The following is a 17,609-nucleotide window of genomic DNA, read 5'->3' as shown; positions in this document are numbered from 1 at the left end:
TCATTTCTTCCCAAGGTTCTCTCGGTCAGATCGAAAATGGCGGCTCTTGCACGTGTATGAGTGTTATCGAAACTATATTTTTTAAAGCTCAGTACTGAGAATCCGAAAGATGCCCTCAGAAAATATTCTTTCGCATTTCTGGGAACTTGCGTCAACTGACGAAACTAAGCGTCTGAAAGCTGCTTCACAGCTGTTAGATTCTTTACACGAAGCTCAAATGCATCACGAAGAAAAAGTTGAGGTTAAAAAAAAAAACTTTGCTGTACTTACTCTGCGAAGACTCTTAGTCATGGTAGATGCAAGACGTTTGCTTGCGTAATATTTTGGGTCTGTGATATGAATAGTTCAGAAGGAATAAGAGCTAAACATTGATTGTAAGCCACGCCACCCAGCTGTTGTATTGTAAGCACGTAAAAAAGGAAAACTCTCTTTGTTTACAATTTCAGGTAGAGGATAATGCCAACGATGATGAGGAGAATTTATGTTGTGATGAGCTGGAATACAGCGTCAAACGGCTTGTAAAAGGTTTAGCTTCTTCGCGGAAGGGAGCTAGACAAGGATTTGCAACAGTGTTGACAGAAGTCCTCTCGAAGTTTACTTCTCTGTCGCCTGAAAGAGTGCTCAAATTAATTGGTGAAAATTTAGAGTTCTCTGGTAGCGCCATATCCACGGTAAAGATTATTTTGAAAGACTGAGATGGATATCTTATTTACCTTAATTCATTACAAGCGAATTTACCATTCCCATTTACGTTTGTTACATCTAAATTGGACTATCTTAACTCACTGTTATTTGGCTTGCCTAAGTATCAGTCACAGAGGTTGCAATATGCCCAGAATACTGCAGCCAGAGTGGTGTGCCAAGGACGTAAATACGACCATATTACACCAGTGTTACAGGAACTCCATTGGTTACCTGTCTATTATAGATCTATATTCAAGATTTTACTCATTGTATTGAACTGTCTTAATGATAATGCACCAGACTATTTAAGAGAGAAACTCCAGTACAGACAGTACTCCAGATCACTTAGATCTGTTTCAAATTCATTATTAAAAGAACCTAGGTCATATACAAAAACTTATGGGGAGAGCATTTTCGAACCTGGCCCCAAAACTTTGGAACAGTTTACCATATGACCTACGTAACCTTCACACTATTGGAAACTTTAAGAAAAGACTGAAAACCTATCTTTTTACTAAATATGTTGACGATTGCCCGTTATTTTAAAGTTTGCCTATAGTTTTATGCATATTAAAATCATATTTACAATAGGATTATATCTATTACTATATAGTCATTTAGCTTGATTGTATTATTGTATTTACTTTTAGCTTAATATATTTAACAATTATTCCACGAGCGTGCATTGGATATGAGATGATAGATAGCCAACGAGGCGCGTAACGCCGAGTTGGCTATAATCATCTCATATCCAACAAGAGCGAGTGGAATAATTGTTTTATTAAAGACGTTAAATCAAGTTATTAAATTTTATTAAATATTTTATTAAATTTTTAGCTCCCTTTTAATTTTAAACTGACACGTATGCTTGCCATATTTGTAGATTATGGTATATTGGCTGATATAACATAATGGCTAAGCCAATAAAATGTTTTGAATTGCATTATTCAATGATCTAGTTTTTAATAATTTATTTTATATAAACATTGTAAAGTGCTTTGAGCACAGGATATGTGCACTATATAAATAAAATTTATTATTATTATTATTATATTATTATTATTATTACAATAAATGTCTGTTTTTTAAACTTGTTGTTTTTCATATCAGGAAGAAAAAGATCGCTACATAGGGCAGATATTTGGCATGGTGTCTGTATTGAGGTCTCAATGTGATCATGGTAAAATCTCTGTAAGTGTTACTTGTGCCATATCCGTTTTTAGTTCTGATAGTTAGCCTAGTTAAAATTGACTAATTAATGGTTTTTTAAAAGTGTTGGGAGTTTGTCTTAAAGAGGGATATACATTTTCAAACTCGGCAGTCTTTCAATATTCAGGCAACAAAATTGTTTTGATTGCAATTTTGCTTTGCTTTTAGACTCTTGACCCAAACTGGCTGGGTTTGCTCATATCCAAAGTTATAGAATTGAGCAAAAAGAAGAGTTATTTACAAGAGCTCTGTGCCAAGGTCATTGTGGACATATTTCCTTTGGTGAGTAGCATCTTGTGTAGCCTTTTATGATGATAAAGAAATCAGTCAGTTTGTGTTCATATTAAATATCTATTACAGTATATGTCATGAATGATTCTATACGAAAATCCATTACTTGAAGAGGGAATTCCACATTAAACTGCATGCGAAAGCCGATATTGCACGAATCACAAAGCGATGAGTGCGATATTGGTTTTCAAGACAGTGCAATTTAACACAGAATTCATAAGTCAAGTAATAGATTTTATTTGAATAGTGTAACTGAATTAAAACAAGAAAAAAAAGAAAACAGCATTACTTAATATATAGTTATTATGTGTATGTGGAAGCAAAACAGTATCACATAGCCTCATTTTCAACTCACAATTCCATGCTAAATACCTCGCTTTGTTAACCAATTAGAATGCAAGATTTTCTTCAATGATGCAATTCAATCAGATAAGCTACAGCTGTAAATGATTTATAGGTACTTGTGCACAAATGTAGCTCAAACATTTTGATGTTTTGGTTCAAACTGAATTTAAAGGACTCAAACTGATTTTAAATTATTTTGAAATATAGTTTCCTATCTTTCATGTACTCTATCATAAGGAAAATGTAAATCAAAACTAGTTTGAAACACTGTCTACCAGAAATTAATTCTGACTGTGGCATAATTTATGTCAAGAAGTGGGGTTAAAAAATTTTCTTGGTCTACAATATTCAATTTGAATTTTTTTTCTTTTGTTTGACAATATAACAATGATTCCAAGACAAAGGGAACCAAAAATAGAAAACCTGACTAGAATCTGAACCATGATGTATACTCTAGTATATAACAGTGATTAATGGATAACTCATTCCAGTACCTCTTCTTTCTCTTGGTTACAGGTGTCTGAGGATATGTTTACAAATTGGGTGTATCCATCTGTCAAGGAGATCGTTGAAAGTGGCTGGGCACAGGCCACACCTGAAACACTTCTTATTTCCTTGGCACTTCAGAGGTCCTGGGGGGTGTGTATTGAAATGGTGTTCATTATAATAATTATAATGTACCGGTACCTTTTATTTGGTTGTAAGAGATTTAGCTGACTTTTAATAGTTGACTTTTAAAATGTCAAGGTCTTGAAAGTGGTCATGGTTTTTATTTGGGGTGATGTATTAAAAATGTCTCAATTTATTATCAAAAGGTCCTGTCATGTTTTTTGAATCAACTGCATATGCCGACATTTAGTTAATGCAACTGTTACATTATAAACAAAATAAATATAATAGCAGTAAAATAACATGTCACTTGAATTCTTTGTTTCACTTTTAATATCCTTTCCTTACCTCAGGAGCATTTGGATAAGAAAGTGATGAAGGTTGCATGGAAAAGTCCACTCATAGCTGACAAGCAAAATTACAAGCAAATGTACACTGTCCTGCAGGTATGTGTTGTTGTCAAAATCATCATGCTATGGCTTATTCCTCTTTTTCAAAATAAATGCTTCTCTCAGTTACAAACCCCATAAACTTCTGAGATCTGATTTTTAATTCTCTCCTCTAGCTGCTACACATTTCAGTAAGGAGAATTTGATGTTACACCAAGATATCAATTTCTACCTGATATGTTTGAGTATTCTCATTACCTGCTTGCTAGATAACATAGGGATATTATAGGGAGAAGTTACTTGTTAATCACTTCTGGGAGTTAAATGGCTATAATTGAATTTGACCCCTACAATGTACAATTATCAAGGAAGCCATTTTTCAGAAAAATGATGTACAGTACTGCATAAAAGTAAGTTGACAGTCTTGGCCTAAACCTCCATCTCTGATCCTCGAAAGCATGGTATTAATTGATATTAATATGATATTAATGGTATTAATTGTTTGCTTGCCTTTTTTGTCTGTGACTTGTACTAGGATTCCATTTCATCCCATCCAAGGGTCCATTGTGTTTGGGATGAAATTTTCCTTGCAGTACTTAAGAATTCATCTGGTGACTTTCAGATGTTCTGGAATACAGTCGTGGAAGGTAGAACATGATTTATCACCACATGTATATATTATGCAATAGTTAAATATGAATAGCAGGTAAAATAGTTGTTAACAGTTTTTAATTTTTCCTTAAGTTTGTGCCATGCACATTGACATAATCCATGTAAAATTAAATCAGTTTCATTGATTTTAATTTGAGATGATTTTGAGCTGTAAACAGTACATTGACTGTGTACTGCTAAGTATATATTTGGTATGGAAAAATAAGTAAACTTGAAATTCAAATAAAGTAATTTACAATTGCTAAATTCATTTGTCATATTTATGTACAACTGTACAATACAATATATAAATCAAAGTCATTCCATTTATTTATCTTCATTAATTAGTAAGATTTCACTTTTTCTGTACAGATGGCTTGTTTCAGTCAACACATGATAGAAAGTTTCTGGGGTTTCAGCTAGTAAAGAAAATATTGCCTCAACTCAGTGAAAAAGAGGTGAGAGGTTACCATTTGCTTGCTGCACATTTATTGACTCTAGTTGGCATTGCAAATTATCAACCACACCAATTGCTTCATGTAATATTTACCATTGTGTACTTGGCTCCACGTCACATGCATAGGGGGACTGGTGGTACATGTGAGTGTGTTAGATTTAGGTTCAAGAGTGTAGATTAAAACCCTGCTGAAGCAATTTTTTGCTTTGTTTGATTTATCTATTAAACTTAGATCAATATTCGCTAGGCATTCCCACTCTTTGTCATCAAAAAATTAAACTGTTCAGCGTATTTTTTGTAACTTCAATCCAATTCATTGCTTGCAGGATGGGAGAAAACCTGTCTAACCGGTTCTCTGGAGTACAAATATTGTGTGATATTTGTACTCATCTTGGGCATTATTTGTGCTCTACAGAGTGTAGTTGAATAATAATACACAGTACTCTCATGTTGCTTCTCTTTGCCATCAGAAAAATGATTTAAACTGTTCACCATTTTTTTTGTAACTTCAATCCAATAGCAATTTAGCTGCAAACTGCCTAGGGCAGCTGACAAAGTTTGGGAAGGTTGGACTGGGATCGATCCTGTCCAAGGAGAGATATTTTCTGGGTTATACTTCCACAACTGGGATAAATTCTCCTGTAAATGAAACTTGAGATTTAACCCTTTTCAAGAATATCTCCATTTTGCACATTTGTATTTACCTTCACTGGTTCCTTTTATTCAGGTGTCTGTTGTGTTTGGTGCTCACATGATGAGGAGCTTTATAAACAGTCTGTCGTCGTCACAGAGTTATCTCCATGAGGCAGCGAAACAGTTGGTAATAAAAGCCTACTTTTATAGACTGAGCTACAAATATGGAGTTGGGGGATATTATCATGGAGTGGCATATTTGCGGGCATTTTGTGGCCCAATTTGGCTGAGCATTTGATTGTCAATCAGAACTGTCTGGGTACTGAAAACCAGGCCCCATTGTATTTTGGCCCATACTTTTGAAAAACTAATTGAAGCATCACCTGTTTTGCTTTTTAGTTTACTGCATGGTTTTAACTTCTGTTTGCATTACTGTAGGCTTCAAGTCTTCCTTCAATAGTGAACCAGAGCACAGATCCTGGAGTTTCAGTTTTGGTATTAAAACAGCTTTTAGGAAGGTACAGTGCTGCAACTTTAGCAAGTGAAATAATGAAACAAAGTAGTTAGCCATAAAAGAAACTTTGTACTGTGTTACTGGACAAAAAAAAAATTTACGTTCGCAGTACTTATACACTGTACATGTCTACCTTAGTATAAAAGAATGGGTACCAGTGGTTTAAGTGTCAGGAAAACTTTGGATACGAAGGGAACCATCTGTGATGGATTAGCATCCTCTTCATAAGGAGATGCAATGCTCCAAGTTACTTTTTGGAGTAGAAACTGGGATTAAGTCTGACAGGTGAGGGTCACCATACTCGTAAGACCCATTTACAGAAACCACTTAAATAGCAACTTATATGCAATTTGTTTCTGGTTTTGTTTGTTTTTTTCCTTATCAGACATGGTATTATGCATTTTGACAAGTTGACTAAAACAAGAACTGTGGACAGTTTACTCGGAACAGTAAGTTAGGATTTTGATGGACTTTACTAATGGGCTATATATCACTCTGCTGTACAGATGGTTCTGCTTCTTTTATTTTGCTTGAGATGAAAACAGCTGTTGCCATGTTGAGTTGAGCAGTTTTGAATGGAAATCATTATTTTAATGTTTTGATTGTTGATCTTTGCTATGCTCTGTTTTCCTCTCTTTTTTTTGACAGCTTCAAGGATCAGGACTACAGATGTTTGTAGCATGGCTTCTTAATATTTTTGAGAAAGGAGTTGTTCAAGTATCTACAGAATCAGTGTAAGATTATATGAAAATATATTAAAATGAATGTATTTTCTCGTACAACTGTTATTAGCACATTTGTTGCTAGTTAGGAACATGGCCACTGGTGTTACAGCAGAACACTGATCAGCTACCTCTACATAACAACCTCTTGCTCCCTCCCAAAGAGCACCTAGATCTCCCTGTAACAGTCATCTGTCAAGGACCATTTTCCTCAGTCCCCTAGGAGGCCACTTTGGAGAAGTTCCTCTGTCTCTGTGTGTGTTTGTTTGTGCATACATGAAGGTGTGCGTCAGCTGTCTGTCAGTGTGTTTGTCTGTCTGTCAAACTGTCTTTGCATCTGTCTGTCTATCTTGGACAGTCAGCCTGTAGAGCTGTGAACTTTTCATTGGCAGTGTAGCATCTTTGTTTTCAAAATAGTTTGCCACTATGTAACGGTTTTTTTCTCTCTAGCTCCTCAATAAAGAGTGAAGAGTCAATAAGGATTGCAGTTTTAAACCAAGTTAGTATTGTTGATAATTCAGCTCTTAATCTGTCTCTATTTGGCTATTTCAAATTGACACCATGTGTTTGCGGTGTAAAATTAACTTCCCTTTTGTTTTATGTTTATACTGCATCAGCTGTACCAGTTGGTCAAGAAGAAGTCAGGTGTACACGAGGGAAATTGGTTACAAGATGTGCTTTTCTTCTTCCTTAAGCAAGCATATTTTTTACCAGTTGAAAAGGACCGAAACGTTAGTATAATAATTTTGACAGCCACAGCAAGTAAATCAAAAGCAAGTGTTCAACTCAATATCTGTTGAGTGAACAAGGGAGAATTTTCGTATCTACAAGCAACCATGTATTAACACAATATGTATATTCATTGTATAAACACAATATGCCTTTACCGACAAGAAAAGGCAACTTTATTAATGAATGAAAAAACAATCTTGGATTGAGATTGGTGAACTTGTGTCATTCATTCATTAACTGGAAGAGTGGCGCAAAAGGCGAGTGATGTGTTAGCAGCTGATTGGCGATATCAAACACATGTAAAAAAATATCGTTATTTTACACATGTGCAGTCACGGCTTTTATCAGGGCTGGATATCCTTACGAAACACCCCAATTCAAATAATGAAAGGAGGTTAATGTATTGTTTATGTAGAGCTGTTAAGAAATATATCTTATTAACCAAGCGCGAGGGCCGTACTGGGAGAATATTGGCCCTTGGTCTTTTTGTATGGACTGAGCTGCGCTCGGTCCATACAAAAAAGACCAAGGGCCAATATTCTTCCAGTACGGTCCTGAACAAGCTTGGTTAATAAGAGATTTATTTTATGACTGAAGTTTAAAGAGACATAAGTGTGGTATCATTCGGGACCATTCAGGACAGTGTCCGGTCCAATACTGAGAGAATATTGACCGGCAATAGTGCATTTTGATTGGTCGATTTTAGTTATTGGCCCTCTGACTGCCATCCTCGGAGACCCAGGGGCAGTGAGTCGATTTCAAGTTAAGGGCAGAAGAGCCCCTGGGGACATTGTCTTACAAGACTAGTTCCAAACGGTCGCAGTCGTTCTGGCATCTGATTGGTGCCAGAAAATCTTTGTGTTTTTCTGCCCAATCAGAGTGAAGTGTCGTTTGGAGTCCTTTCGTGTGTTTTAACACGCACGTATACAACAAGCTCTGTTGCACGCTATGTTTGTCTCGGCCGTGCGACGAAGCTTTGCCCGAGGTGAAAAGTTTCAGTCTCAGCACACAATGTAAGAGAAATCGATCAGATTGTCCGCGAAATCTTACCGGAAATTATACTGAATACTTTCGCAGGTATCACAAGAGAACGTGTTCAAAAGTTTGCGAGGTTCGTATAAAACATAATGGTTGCAGGCATTGATATGTCGCTTTAAACGTTAGATGAGATGTAAGCTTAAAGCTTTTAAGATTTTTTGTACGATTTGTTGTGACTGAAACTTTTCCAATCCCGTGAAGCTATTTCGTCGCACGGGCCACGTAGGTATGTCAAGCAACTGGCGCTTATGCTTGCGTAACTTTCTGTGCGCGCCAAACTCTAATCGTTGCCTTGTAGTAAAGTCTTTACAATATCGCCAAACTTGCAGATAACGTCAAGTACGTGGACGACCTTCAGCAAGCGCTTAAAGAAAGCTTAGCTGTGTTTCCGGTTATCTAATAGACCGGTTCACGCTCTTGAGTGCATGCTGGGTAATTAGGGCAAGCAAATCCAAAATGGCGGATACGAACAACACTCTTTTGCTCGATCTGAATACTTATAGTTCAATATAGAAGTCACAGCTACATTTTGAGCTCTTTATGTTATTGCCATCTCGCTCAAAAGTCGTTGACAGTTCAATATCCCAACAACACGATCATGGCCACGCACCTCGAAGATTTTTTGGAACTTTCATGTGGGGAATTGCAGTTTTATCTTAAACAGCGAGGTTTGCCCTCTGGAGGGACACACTCGGATCTTGCTGCTCGTGCTTTGGTAGCTTTTGAACATAAAACGCCTATTCGAGATTCGGCCGAAAGCCAAGCCAAGTCACTACAAAATGAACATGTAGAACTACTACGCACATGCGGTATAAAGGATCCGTTATCCATGGTCGATTGGGAGGACTGTGTAACAAAGTGGCCGCATACAAACATTGGTCAAATATTCTCGTTTATACTTGGAAAAAAAGCTTTCGACACTGACTATATTGGTCAATATAAAATCAGAAAAGCGTATTCATACTTTAAAAGTGGTTTTGTGCACACTGTATACTCAAAAACAATTCATGGACAAGACAAAGTTCTGTTGTTTGCATCTGTCACTCCATCTCAAAGAATTCGCGAAGAACCTCATAAAGTGTGGATAATTTGTAAATCTCCCGGTGAAATTCTTGGGGCATATTGTAGCTGTACAGCTGGATACAGTCAGTGCTGTAATCATGTCATAGCCCTTTTATATAAAGTTGAGTTTGCCAACCAGAAAGGTTTCACAGATCCTTCCTGCACAGATAAGGCATGTGTGTGGAATAATACTAGCAAGAAAGACATCCAACCCATGAAATTAAAGGACATGGTGTTCCAAAGCCACAAGGTAGTCAAAGAAAACCCAAGTTATGCTATTAATAGCAAGGAAAAACAGAACTTTGATCCTCGGCCAGAATCCTTGAGGGTTGTTACCGAAGAAAGCAAGCAAAAGTTTCTAGCTTCTCTTCGAAACATAAATCCTGATGCTGTCATCCATATTTCATATGCACCACCAACTTCTGATGATGTTCCCCCATCACTACAAATTATAGCTGATGATATATCCTCTAAAAACAATGGTGTAGATGCTGATGAATTAGTGAGACAATTTCTGGAACAATTATCTTTCAATGACAGTAGCATTAAAGAATTAGAAAAGGCCACAAGGGATCAGGCTAACTCCAGTATATGGAAAGAGCAAAGAAAAGGTAGAATAACTGCATCTCATTTTCATGAAGTATACACAAAGACAAAAACAATTCTTAGAAAAAGAAAGCCAAATTGCAAAGTAACACCTCTTCTTGAGCGAATTTTAGATTGTACCGATCTGTCAATGATACCTGCCATTAAATGGGGAAGAGAACATGAGAGAGATGCTGCTGCATCATTCTTTGCACAAGAATCCAAAAAACACAAAAATGCAAAGCTTCAGACTTGTGGCTTATTTATATCTAAAACTTACCCTTTTGTGGGAGCTACCCCAGATGGTATTTTTCACTGCGATTGCTGTGGTCATTCTTGTATTGAGTATAAATGTCCATACTCACTTGCAGACATGAAATTTGATGAGCATTGGAACAATACAACTTATCTAGAATTAGTGAATGGGAATATCATGCTCAAGAGAACCCACAGTTATTATTACCAGATACAAGGACAAATGGCCCTAACAGGATGTCCTAAAACCTTTTTTGTTGTTTGGACTCCACTTAGTGGTGCTCATATTGAAATTATTGAGTTTGATTTAAAACTGTGGCAAGATATCATACCAAATCTAACAATTTTTTTCAAGACTTATGTTGCTAGGGTGTTGCTAGGTACTAGGCCTATTTATTATTGTGCTGTCTGTGAAAAACCCTGTCTTGAGCCAGATGAAATTGAATGTGATGATGAAAACAGTGTTCAGTGTGAATGTTGTATGCTATGGTTTCACTGGGCCTGCTCAAATTTTGAACAAGAATCAACATTCATTTGCAGATTTTGCAATGAACAAGCAATAGATAATGATTAAAATTATAGAGTGGAAGCAATATGACCTCAACAAACTACTAAATAGTACAAAATAGTGCGGATGAAACCAAAACATTATAGTATTTAGTATTACTAAAGTTTCAAAGTTATTGTTTGAACATTGTTGTAGCTATATACAAACATGTTTGTGTAATTCCATAAAGGAATTGTATTCTAGAAGATGTGTAAATAAACTTGACTACCATAGCTTATAACCTGTGAGAAAATTGAATGGGAACATTTTGGACTGGTACAAAATGCAAACATAATTGATGAAATGAAATCTATGTACTCAAAGGCTTTTTCATATTACATATTGCTGCACAAATGATGATTATGTCATCCAAATGGGAAAGAATGCTAATGGGAATTTCTTGCTTTAACATAGCAAAGTCTTTAATTCGCTTGATAGCCTGCTCGACATAAATCCGTACATTAGCAATAAGTGATGTGTTCCTAACATCAGCACCTGACATCTGGAGATTGGAATGCTTGGAGGGTGGAATTGTTAGAGAACATTGGTAGTATGCTAACAGGTCATGAATCTTGAATCCCCTGTCTGCCATAACTTGGTCATGTGGCTGAAGATAGTTTAAGAAACCACTGTTTTCTACAATAAAAACATCAGATGACCTCCCACTGAAGGTCTCAGAGACAAATGATATGTGGCCATTTGGTGTTATCCCTATCAAAAACTTTAACGTGTAGTGTTGTTTGTAATTTGACCAACACATTGCCGCATTCTCTAAGCTTGATGGGGTTTCAGAGAATAGTTCTGTGCAGTCAATGATGACTCTACACTTTCTGTAATATCGTCGAAACATATCAGGCATATTTCTTTGAATTAAATACCTATCTGGCCAGGAAATCATCCACTTTAATTCTTTAGACATCAGCTTAACCCAAGTGGTAAAGACAGAGCTGACAGTCGCCTCGGAAACTTTGAACCTTAAAGCCAGATCAAATACAAAGAGTCCTAGCTTGATTCGCATCATGGTTAGCAAAAACTCTTGCTCCAAGGTTAGAGCTCTCTGTACATTATTTGACCTGGGCTTGGTGGTGTCCTTCAAAGCACTTTCTTTGTCTCCTTTCCAGTAGTGCATACACATGGCTTTTTCAAAGAGTGTATTAAACATCAATTGAAATGTTTCTACGTTAGGGAATCCAGTGAAACGCTGGACATCTTGCTCTGTTGTTAAATCAGCAAACTTCATACTTCCGTATGTTAGCGGATTTATTATCAAGCATTGAGTTCCTTCTTCTTTGAAGCTTGAGTTATTGGATGCCTCAGCAGTAGAGACAACTTCGTGTCTTGCCACAAGCTTTCTTTTCTTGGGTGAAGGTTTGTTAGAGTCACTTGGCACCATATACAAAGTTGGAGTTGGTGAGGAGTACGTTGGCTTTCCATATTGAAAGTGATTCGAACAAACAGTCTTGTAGTTGCCGGGTTCGAATCCAACAAGTCCTTTGGATATGCTGGCAATCCATTGGGCTCTTTTCTTTGGATCCTTCGGAATAAAATGCCAGCGAAGATTTTCGACATGTGACCGTTTCACTATCTTTTTTGGATATCTTGAGTCGTTGTTACAACCTCCAACACAACATCGGTAGTTAACCATTATATATCTTATTTTTTGACGCATTAAAATCGAAAATACAGAGCTCAAAATGTAGCTGTGACTTTTATCTTGAACTGTGAATACTAAAAATTGCGACCAGTTCTGAAACAAAGCCGATATTCATTAAGTATTCAGATCAAGCAAAAGAGTGTAGCCGAGCGTGTCCGCCATTTTGGATTTGCTTGCCCTAATTACCCAGCATGCACTCAAGAGCGTGAACCGGTCTATTAAAATCTGAACAAAAACTAATCATCGAGAACATCGTGGAAAGGAGATATGTTTTCGGACAGTTACCGAAGGGGTTTGGAGAAAGTTTAATCTTTCAACTACTGCGTTGAGTGTTCAAATTCTTGAGCTCGAAAGGCCACGGATTCTCTTCTAGTCCCTTGGTCATTGTCATTTCACCCCTTTTATCGATTGTTGAAGACCAAGTTAATTACCTTTGATCATTTGGAATCGATGCTGCTTTCATCGGGGAAAACAAAACCAAAGACCAAGAAATATTGGATGGAAAGGGCGGGCTTGCTTTATTGTAAATGTCAGCTTAGTACAGGGTTATCTACCCACATCTAATAAACAAAAGTTTCCACGTTTAGCTTTTATTTTTAATTTTTCAAGCGAAGATTAGATTAGATTTTGGCCGGGCGTGCACAAAAAAATGCGTAAGCGCCAGTTGCTCGACATACCTGCGGGGCCCTTGCGACGAAATGGCTTCACGGGATTGGAAAAGTTTCAGTGACAGCAAATTATACAAAAAATCTTGAAAGTTTAAGCTTACATCTCATCTAACGTTTAAAGCGACATATCAATGCCTGCAACCATTATGTTTTATGCGAACCTCGCAAACTTTTGAACACGTTCTCTTGTGATACCTGCGAAAGTATTCGGTATAATTTCGCGGACAATCTGATCGATTTCTCTTACATTGTGTGCTGAGACTGAAACTTTTCACCTCGGGCAAAGCTTCGTCGCACGGCCTAGACAAACATAGCGAGCAACAGAGCTTGTTGTAGATGTGCGTGTTAATACACATGAAAGGACTCCAAACGACACTTCACTCTGATTGGGCAGAAAAACACAAAGATTTTCTGGCACCAATCAGATGCCAGAATGACTGCGACCGTTTGGAACTAGTCTGGTAAGACAATGTCCCCAGGGGCTCTTCTGCCCTTAACTTGAAATCGACTCACTGCCCCTGGGTCTCCGAGGATGTCTGACTGCCGGAGTCGTGTAATAAATGCCAGTATTGCCCTTTGAAAAGAATGATCGATTCTTTCAATCATGAAGTTTTCCATCAAGAGATTGCGCTTTCTTGGCTTGCATGGAATTCACATAAATACAAAAGATAGTCTCTGTTATTTTCTCTCTCAAGGAAATTATCAATGATTGTTAATGTGATAAAAATTTAAATATTAAATATTACAGAGCTTTTTCTTCGTATGCGAACTATGAAGTTATGGATACTTTAATTTATGTTTTCAGATACTGACATTCAAAACTGCTAAATACATGTTTTGTTTTTCTTTGTACTGCACAAATGACAGGAAACTTTACCGCCTTCAGTAAGACAGATCTGTGAACAGAGATTTGTTAGTGCATTAAAAGACTTATCATCTAGTAAAGAAATGAAGTCATTTGAGCTCCATGTTATTGTACAACATGCTAAGGTACTGGCTTTTATTCTTTAATTGCAATACATGTAGTTAGACTCTTCATGGCTTATACCGACTCGATCTTAAATTTGTGTGTGTTCTGCCAAAACGTCTAAAACAGGCCTACATATCGTACCTCACACTAGATTTAGAGTAAATTTAACATATTAACCTTACAAACGGCTGTCGACAGGAAAATTCTCCAGAAGTCTTCCGCCAAAATTTTTTTTAAAGGTACTGTACACGTAGAAATACATTTTGGTATGAATGGCATATAAATTCTTGATGTTGTTGCTATTGTAACTTGTTGTTCACCGTTGAGAAAACTCTCTTTGTTTTTGGTCCTCTCTTTCTCAAAGCATTAAATTTCGGTGTGGACTGATGGTTTACCTTCTTTGTGTTATGTTTCGGACAGGACCTTCTTGAGAATGGTGAATATAAAGTGGCTTCTGATGCGTGGACGGAAGAGGTAGTTGTGGTGTTTGAATTCTTGTCCAACTTTTCCTTACACTCGACTGTTTACCTTGTGGTCTGTTTGTAAGCGTAAGAGTTTACGCCTACCGACGCATGCGCATTTTCACTACCGCTCTCCTCCGAAAAGAGGACGACAGATCGGGGGTTCGGTGTTCTCCTGATCGCTTCATGCAGGTCACGGAGACAAGCAGTTATTTTCAAGAAGAGTACGACGTTTTGTAATTTCGAAGACATGTTTCGATGTTACGAACATCATCATCACTTACAGAATATTCGAAAAACCGTTAGGACTATAATTATAACAACTAGGCGAAACGTGCATAATTAATTGTGATTAAGTGACAGAAATGACATATTTGAGTGGGTAACAAAGTGTTGGAAAGAATATAAAGCCTAAAGCGTAAGCGTCATGTTGACCTATAAGCAGTTATAGGTCACTTTTAGTTTACTCTGAGATTCTGTGCTAAGTATTTCTCAACAAAACTGTTATTAGACAAAAATGTCTCCTCTTTATATAGGTAAGAAACAAGAAAGAGGTTACTAACCTCTAGTCTGTGGTTAATGCTCATAATAGGATGGCGGTACCATTTTCCCGACGAGCGCGTATTTTTTGATAAATCCTTCGCCATTTATAGTGAAGTTGTGGAGAATGCTAATTTTGTTTTCTTGGTTCCTCATTTCTTTCAGGCAGGAAAAGCGTTCAAGAAAGCAGTACATAACATTGAAAAGATTCGCAAAAAGGTACTTATTTCGAATTATAGATTATAGCTTTTTAATTTGGTGTTTTGTTTTGCTCTGCTTTGTTTTGACTTGCTAGTTTTGTTAGAAGACGAACATTGGGAACGGCAAAGTACACACACATATACAAGATGATTTGGTTTTATCAATTTAATTGATAATGAAAATTGGCCATCGTAAAGAGTTTAGAAGCTGACGTTTCGAGCGTTAGCCCTTTCGCTCTGACGAGTTATCTTAAGTTGTTACACTCCCCCACCGACGCAGCACAACAGTTTCTTTGGAAAGTTACCCAAAAAATACACCCAGATACATTTTTATGTTATCTTTGACAGAGAAGAAAAAGTGGAGAAATTCGGCATGAGGATGAGGTTTTTGAACTGCTGTTTTCGCACATGGTCTTGAATTTGTTCACCGAACCAGATCAAGCCATGGATATTTTGAAGGTACAAGTCTGAATCTAAGCTAAACCACTTGAGCATCTCAATGAATTCCATTTATACACGTAGTACTAATTTAGTAATAGTTTGTTTTTTGATGGTTTTGTGTGTATGGCTCACTTATTTCTAACAATATCCAGACGCTTTTGGGAGAGTTTTTAATGTCTTTGATTTTTTGGCGTTATTGTAGGAGCTAAAAGCTTGCTATGAAAGACAGAAGACCAAATACGAGGAGAAAAATGATGGTGCGAATTGTTTTAATTTTGTTTTGTGACTACTATTGAATGGGAAATACTTTGTAGACTGTGCCAGCGCCATAGATGTTTTGGCAAGGAGAATTTTGACTTCTTCTAAACTTTGCTCACTCAACAACCACGCATGAAGGCCCAACGAACTTAGCATAAAACAGAGCAATTTTTTGTAGTGGTTATGTAGAAAGGTTGAAGCTGAATTCCACATACACCTACACTGAATTCAATACCACAAAATTAGAATGAGCGTATACAATAAACTTTTCGCTATTCACTTTAAATTCATTTCAAATTCATTTCAAAAAGAACACTTAGTCTAGTATTTCCATTTCTCACAAATATTTCATCCCTACTCACAATGCTACGTATACGTCAGTTTTGTGGACCGTTTGTTTGTTAGCCGGACCAACACTCAAGGTCTTAAAATAACTGAGGAGAATACGCTACCTTTCTTTAATAAGAAATGGATAGACATTCTAGTCTTCTTGGATAAGGACGAATAAACTGTAGGTCCCGTCTCCTGCATCTATTAATTAGTTAATTTGGTTAGGCAGGGGACATTAAAGAACCCACTCACGAGATTACTGTGATATGGTCTGGCCTGTTTACCGGGAATTGGGGGGAGGGGGCATCTTCAAATAAGTTTCCTTCGATTGTTTGTAAACTGCTGATGCAGTCTGGCCAAAGTCCTCTGAAAAGTGTTGTGATGCGCATTTGATCATATCCACATGTTAATTTGCGCAATATGAATATTAAATAATAATAATAATAATAATAATTATTATTATTATTATTATTTGTCTGTTTGTTTGTGTAGAGGAGCCACATTGGGCAGAAGTCCTAACTGAAGTGTTACTCAGTCTGTTGACCAAAACCTCGAGTCTGTTCCGCCATGTTGTTGATCAAGTGTTCGTCCTCCTTGCTCCCCATTTGACTCAGGATGCCCTGAACATGATTATAGAGGTAGGACTGCTTAGCTCTTTCACTGCCAAGATCTAATTAGTAATTCTCCTCACTGTCTGTCAAACAATTCTTATGATGTTGATTTAGAGAATTTGAAATTTGATCAACTGATAATTCCCTTATTGATATTTGTCTTTATTCTCATCACTGGTCTGCTTGACATTGTATAGATGTTGTAAGGAGAAATTCTGTCTTGATCACTCATGGGAGTTACAGGGTTGAGTCTTCATTATGTACTTCGTATTGAGGATTCGTCGTCATCATCATCATATTCAGTTTGTAGGACTCGTGTCACATAGGAGTCTAGTTATGGCCCAGATCTCTATGTAGTTTTCTGTAGCTCAGTGTCGGAGCGCGAAATCCGAGGGTCTGGGTTTCAGTTTCTCGGGGGGAGACTCAGAAATTTTCTTTGTTTCGCACCTTTGACAAGACCATAAACATCTCTTTTTTGAGGAGACCTTATGCAAATAAGCCCCTCTTGTCACAAGCTGATCTTAATATAAATGTTGCTTCAAATAATTTAACTGTTTTGTTACTGTTGTTGGTTTTAGAGCTTGGATCCTAGAAAAGGAATTAATGGTGAAAATTTAGAGATTGTCGATGAATCAGGTGAGTACAGAAATTTTGCAATTTTTTCTTTCCCCCTGACCACTAAAGCAATGCTGACAACCGAAATAATTTTGTCGTGCTGATCCAGCGTGATAATTCATCTGTATCGCAAAAGTT

At 37.0% G+C, this 17,609-nt stretch overlaps 1 protein-coding gene across 1 annotated transcript in view; it reads left to right on the top strand.

Moving 5' to 3' along the window:
* Positions 1–17: 17 nt before the first annotated feature.
* The window catches only part of LOC111337299 (uncharacterized), a 27,796-nt gene continuing 10,204 nt past the window's right edge, over positions 18–17,609 (top strand). Inside the window, exons 1-21 of the mRNA XM_088758845.1 lie at positions 18–241; positions 447–671; positions 1,795–1,875; positions 2,062–2,175; positions 3,046–3,168; positions 3,492–3,584; positions 4,063–4,174; positions 4,551–4,636; positions 5,363–5,455; positions 5,707–5,786; positions 6,168–6,231; positions 6,431–6,516; positions 6,955–7,003; positions 7,122–7,235; positions 13,913–14,035; positions 14,436–14,489; positions 15,182–15,235; positions 15,565–15,675; positions 15,860–15,914; positions 16,738–16,883; positions 17,435–17,492. Coding sequence (XP_088614971.1) covers positions 110–241; positions 447–671; positions 1,795–1,875; positions 2,062–2,175; positions 3,046–3,168; positions 3,492–3,584; positions 4,063–4,174; positions 4,551–4,636; positions 5,363–5,455; positions 5,707–5,786; positions 6,168–6,231; positions 6,431–6,516; positions 6,955–7,003; positions 7,122–7,235; positions 13,913–14,035; positions 14,436–14,489; positions 15,182–15,235; positions 15,565–15,675; positions 15,860–15,914; positions 16,738–16,883; positions 17,435–17,492 — 2,053 coding nt within the window. The 5' untranslated portion in view covers positions 18–109. The remainder of the gene's footprint in view (positions 242–446; positions 672–1,794; positions 1,876–2,061; positions 2,176–3,045; positions 3,169–3,491; positions 3,585–4,062; positions 4,175–4,550; positions 4,637–5,362; positions 5,456–5,706; positions 5,787–6,167; positions 6,232–6,430; positions 6,517–6,954; positions 7,004–7,121; positions 7,236–13,912; positions 14,036–14,435; positions 14,490–15,181; positions 15,236–15,564; positions 15,676–15,859; positions 15,915–16,737; positions 16,884–17,434; positions 17,493–17,609) is intronic.

Source organism: Stylophora pistillata, chromosome 4, assembly GCF_964205215.1.
Source record: "Stylophora pistillata chromosome 4, jaStyPist1.2, whole genome shotgun sequence".
Taxonomy (NCBI): domain Eukaryota; kingdom Metazoa; phylum Cnidaria; class Anthozoa; order Scleractinia; family Pocilloporidae; genus Stylophora; species Stylophora pistillata.
This window is presented reverse-complemented; position numbering and strand designations above follow the sequence as displayed.